This window comes from Gekko japonicus, unplaced genomic scaffold (assembly GCF_001447785.1).
Source record: "Gekko japonicus isolate JY-2015 unplaced genomic scaffold, Gekko_japonicus_V1.1 scaffold2794, whole genome shotgun sequence".
In the NCBI taxonomy this organism is placed as follows: Eukaryota; Metazoa; Chordata; class Lepidosauria; order Squamata; family Gekkonidae; genus Gekko; species Gekko japonicus.
Genome location: NW_015165325.1, coordinates 201,173 through 206,756, shown reverse-complemented (window position 1 = coordinate 206,756; position 5,584 = coordinate 201,173). Strand labels below are relative to the sequence as shown.

At 51.5% G+C, this 5,584-nt stretch overlaps 1 protein-coding gene across 1 annotated transcript in view; it reads left to right on the top strand.

Annotated features, from left to right (window-relative positions):
• The window catches only part of LOC107109825 (protein FAM50A-like), a gene marked incomplete at its 5' end in the record, with an annotated part of 20,992 nt that overhangs the window by 10,753 nt on the left and 4,655 nt on the right, over positions 1-5,584 (top strand). Inside the window, 2 exons of the mRNA XM_015410531.1 lie at positions 849-997; positions 5,530-5,581. Coding sequence (XP_015266017.1) covers positions 849-997; positions 5,530-5,581 — 201 coding nt within the window. The remainder of the gene's footprint in view (positions 1-848; positions 998-5,529; positions 5,582-5,584) is intronic.

Below are 5,584 nucleotides of genomic sequence, written 5' to 3'. Positions count from 1 at the left end.
AGACTTTGACCTGAGACCCTGGCTCAGTGGCAGAGCCTCTGCTTGGCATGCAGAGGGTCCCAGGTTCAATCCCCGGCATCTCCAGTTAAAAGGACCAGGCAGGAGGTGATGAGGAAGACCTTGACCTGAGACCCTGGCTCAGTGGCAGAGCCTCTGCTTGGCATGCAGAAGGCCCCAGGTTCAGTCCCCGGCATCTCCAGTTAAAAAGGACCAGACAGGAGGTGATACAAAAGACCTGAGACCCTGGAGAACCACTGCCGGTCTGAGGAGACAAGGCTGACCCTGATGGAGCAAGGGTCTGATTCAGTAGAAGGCAGCTTCATGTGAGTCAAGCTTGATGCCCTTCCTTCCTTCCTTCCTTCCTTCCTTCCTTCCTTCCTTCCTTCCTTCCTCCCTCCCTCCCTCCCTCCTCCCTCCCTCCCTCAAGGGCAGCCCAAAGCAAAACGAGGGCCAGACGCTTGACGAGGGCTGCCAATACCCAGGTGGGGCCAGGAATGACCACTGATCTCCAGCCTACAAATAGTACTTCCCCTGGAGGAAACGGCTGCTTTGGACGGGTAGATCCTGTGGCCTTTGACCCTTCTGACACCCCTCAGCTATTTTATCTCTGGTTGTAGCTGGGGATGCTTCAACGATTATTCTAAGCCGCCTCGAACCATAAGGGAAGACAGGATATAAATGTTTTAATAGATAATAGAAGCCGATCATGGAATAATGGAATAGATAGTGGGATGGAATAATGGGATAGAATAGGTAATGGGAGCAGAATGCTGGCCCAGGCTCCAGCCGGGAAGAGCCCACCTCTCCTCCGGTAATAGTTGGTGCTGCCCAACCACACTTGCCATTAGGAAGCCCCTCCTAAAGGTTATCGAATGCCTGCAGTTGGCTCCCTTGGGGTGCGAGAGAATGAGCCGCTGCCCTCTTCCACAGGGGAGGCCTTTGACGAGCCCACTTGTGCCTCCTCTCTGCCGTCCCGGACCCGGACCGGTGTGGCCGGGTTAGGGAGGCCTGACCCCCCACTGTCAGCAGTGTGGATGTAAAGAGAGAAAGTCCCACGGTCAGTCCCACGTAAGGTAGCCGGTGACCCAGTGACATCCCTCCCTGCCGTCTCCGAAGGGGCGTCCGTGCATCATAGAATCAGAGAGTCGGAAGGGACCGCCAAGGGTCATCTAGTCCAACTGCCTGCACTATGCAGGGTATTCACAAATACCTCCCCCCACACACACCCCTAGTGACCCGTTCCACACCTAGAAGATGACAAAAAAATCACCACGGACGCTCTGGCGTTGGGGCACAACTCTACGGTTTAACCGTAAAGGTAAAAAAAAGGTAAAGGTCTCCCTTGCTCGAAAGCCAGTCGAGTCCGACTCTAGGGTTGCGGTGCTCATCTCCGTTTCAAAGCCGAAGAGCCAGCGCTGTCCGAAGACGTTTCCGTGGTCATGTGGCCGGCATGACTAAACACCAAGGCGCACGGAACGCTGTTCCCTTCCCACCGAAGCGGTCCCTATTTACCTACTTGCAATTTCTTGCTTTCGAACTGCTAGGTTGGCAGGAGCTGGAACGAGAGACGGGAGCTCACTCCATCATGCGGCACCCGGGTCTCGAACTGCTGAACTACTGACCTTCCACAGCCTGCAGTTCAGCGTCTTAACCACTTGAGCCATAGTTTTGCCCAAATGTCGGAGCACGTCCAGCATCCCCTAGCGACACACTGCTGGGGACGCTCTGTCACGTGGGCAAAACTCTATGGTTCAACCATAGAATTTTGCTCAAGCGCTGGAGCACCTCCAGCATCCCCTAGCGACACACTGCTGGGGGCCCCCTGGCATTTGGGCAAAACTCTACGGTTAACCATAGAGGTTTGCCCAAATGCCGGAGTGTCCCAAGCATCCCTTCTGGTTATAAATGAAGTCATGTCAGTGCATCGGGATGTTGCTGATGCACAAATCCTGTGCCCCCAGGGCTGTATAAGGAACACACGGTTGGAGTCCAGGGAGTGGATAAATACCTGTTTACTGCAATAACAGGAGATACAGGGCTGAGGACCTTGGGGCCCCCAGCGACACCAAGCTGTATCCTGCCATAACCAGGAAGAGGAGAAGGTCTTATACCCCCAGATGACATCACTTATAACTTACACTTTACAGAATTCCTAATTGGCACCAGGCAGGTGGTATCACTAGAGCATCATTTGACTCAACACCTCCCCATTGGCGTTCTTTTCTGCTGGTCAGGGGTGTCCGTAGTTATGTTAGCTTGTCGGGTCCTCAGAACAATGGAAAATACTAAGGAACACTGGGACCCTCCCTGGTCCCAGCAAGGCTAGCTTCCCTCCACCTCGCTGTGGAGAGCTGGCTGATAAGGTACCAGTGATCCACATTAAACTTCGGTCTTGGCAGGCTTCCCGAGGCCCCCTGCCATGCTTGACAAAGCAAATTATTGTTTTGAGAAGCTCATCTTCTGACTTTCGCGACTTCATGTCCTTGCAGCTTCCAGATGTACATTCCATTCTACTGTGTTCTAATTACATCTGCAGAGGCCTCTAATAGTACTTCTGCTTAATATAGCTCCTTATACAGGAGAATACATTTATAAAATATATATTCTGCTCTGGCTTTCTTCCATCTGGGCTAAATAACCAAAATCTGAATATACTATGATTAGACTCTTGTGAAGGCACAAGTGACAAACATCACATTCAGAAATCACATCCACTCGGTCCCTTGTCCTACATTGCTGACATCCCCCCCCCACACGGACGTGTTTTTTTGCCCTTTCCCCCCTGCTACCAGCAGGGGCTTTGTAACCCTAGCCCCACGGGGTTTTCCTTTTCCCAAACCCAAATTATGCCTTCCTTTTGTTCCATCCTGCTGTGGAAATTGCCGTCAGTCACAAATGTAGTAAACCCACCAGCAGGAGCCCTACGTGTGAGTTGGGGAATATTCCTGAGAGCCGTTTTTGTAAAAAATACCTTTTTTTGCTTGTGACTGACCCAAGGTCACATCAGCAGCTGCAAGTGGAGGAGTGGGGAATCAAACCCGGTTCTCCCAGATTAGAGTCCGCACACTTAACCACTACACCAAACTGGCTCTTATGAAGGCACAGTGACAAACATCACATTCAGAAATCACATCCACTCGGTCCCTTGTCCTACATTGCTGACATCCCCCCCCCACACGGACGTGTTTTTTTGCCCTTTCCCCCCTGCTACCAGCAGGGGCTTTGTAACCCTAGCCCCACGGGGTTTTCCTTTTCCCAAACCCAAATTATGCCTTCCTTTTGTTCCATCCTGCTGTGGAAATTGCCGTCAGTCACAAATGGAGTAAATCCACCAGCGGGAGCCCTACCTGTGGGTTGGGGAATATTCCTGAGAGCTTTTTTTGTAAAAATACCTTTTTTCCCATTCCTGTCCATCTAGCATCACAGCTTCTACGACTTCATTGTCACGAAAGCCCGGGGGAAAAGCGGTAAGTCGTGTCTTTGTCTTTCATGATTTGAAAGTTGCCTTCAAGGCATGGGGCGAGGGCGGCAGCGATTCCTTGCTTGGCCTGGAGTTGCCTTGCCAGTGGCCCACAGCCGGACAAAAGCCCCTTCCCGGGATTAAATTTCTGGCATGCCAATCCTGCACACCAGGAGAGCCATGGCTCAGAGGTAGAGCCTCTGCTTAGCATGCAGAAGGTCCCAGGTTCAATCCCTGGCATCTCCAGTTGAAAGGACCAGGCAGGAGGTGGTATGAAAGGCCTTGACCTGAGACCCTGGCTCCGTGGCAGAGCCTCTGCTTGACATGCAGAAGGTCCCAGGTTCAATCCCCGGCTTCTCCAGTTAAAAGGACAAGGCAGGAGGTGGTGAGAAAGACCTTGACCTGAGACCCTGGCTCAGTGGTAGAGCCCCTGTTTGGCATGCGGAAGGTCCCAGGCTCAATCCCTGGCATCTCCAGTTGAAAGGACCAGGCAGGAAGAGGTATGAAAGACCTTGGCCTGAGACCTGGCTCAGTGGTAGAGCCCCTGCTTGGTGTGGAGAAGGTCCCAGGTTCAATCCCTGGCATCTCCAGTTAAAAGGACCAGGCAGGAGGTGATGAGAAAGACCTTGACCTGAGACCCTGGAGAGCTGCTGCCAGTCTGAGTAGACAATGCTGACTTTGATGGACCAAGAAGGTCTGATTCGGTATAAAGCAGCTTCACATGTGTTCACACTGTGTGCAGTCATCCCGGTATGCATGGTCACCGTTTTATCTGAAAAAGTGAATGGGCATTTTTGCATGATGAACGCATACATCTAATTATCGGTTTTTGGCTTGATTGTGCCTAACCTATGCATAGAAACAAACGGTGATTGTTCATACTGAGATGGTAACACATAGCATGCTCCCCCGGTGCATGGGATTGGAGTGGCAGAAATGTAACACCCGAAAAGGGCTGGAGTCACAGTAGGCTGAGGCTGCACACTGGTGGAGAATGAGAAGAGGAAGAAATCAATATGGATACTGGTAGAGCTGGAAGGCAGGGGATAGAGATGTTTGCCCAAGAGGACACAAGTAAGGCAGAACTTGAACTCCATCACAAGAAACAAATCAGAAAAGGAGCTTTAAAAGCCTTTCCCCACTGCGCATGCACTATGTGCACGCATGTCTGGTTCTCATCCCCTTCCCTTTCAAAAGCTCATAGAGATTGCTCACATACCCGCACACAGTGGGGGACAATATGTGTTTCCAGCTTGGTTTATTTACCATATTTACTAGAAAGCAGGGCTATTTTGGGGCAGGAACGCACAGGAACGGAGTTCCGGCTGGCTCCCGAGTTGGCCACACCCAGCAGGAACTCATTAGCATAATAGGCCACACCCAACAGCAGAAACTCATTAGGATTGGCTACATTAGGGGTGTGGGGCCTAAGATGCAAAGGAGTTCCTGCTACCAAAAAAAGGCCCTGGGTTTTGACAACAAACAAGGTAAACAGAATAAAGAGCAAAAGGTGGGTGTAGCTGGATGACCACACTTCTGGTAACATGGGTTGTGGCCTAATATGCTAGTGAGCTGTGCTGTCAGGGGTGTGGCCTAATATGCTAATGAGTTTTTGCTGTTGTGTGTGACCTATTATGCTAATGAGTTCCTGCTGGGCTTTTTCTACAAAAAACCCCCTGGACAGAGTCATAGAGCAGGGGTTCCCAGCCTTTGGAATTGTACACAGGGTGGTGGACACAGCCACAATATGGCTGCTGTGGGAGGCGGAGCCAGCCACAAAATGGCTGCCGCATGAGGCGGAGCCAGCCACACAATGGTTGCCATGGCTCACTTTCAGCCAGGCAGTGAAGATCCTTGTACTGTGGTGGCAGCTGCAGCCAAAGAAACATTTTTAAAAAAATCTGCACAGCCTGTCAATCAGTGGCCAATCAGAAACACTGATGGGCAACAGCCCCATCTGGCTCCGCCCATTTTCTGGAAACACTTGGTGAGGGCCAGGAAAGGTGTCAGACGGTTCCAGCCATATCAGGGACCCTTTTCATAGTGTATAACGTGGGGGTGTTGCACAGGTTTGGGGTGAAGGGTGGTGAACAGCGTTCGGGCTGCACAGGAAACACTGTGGTA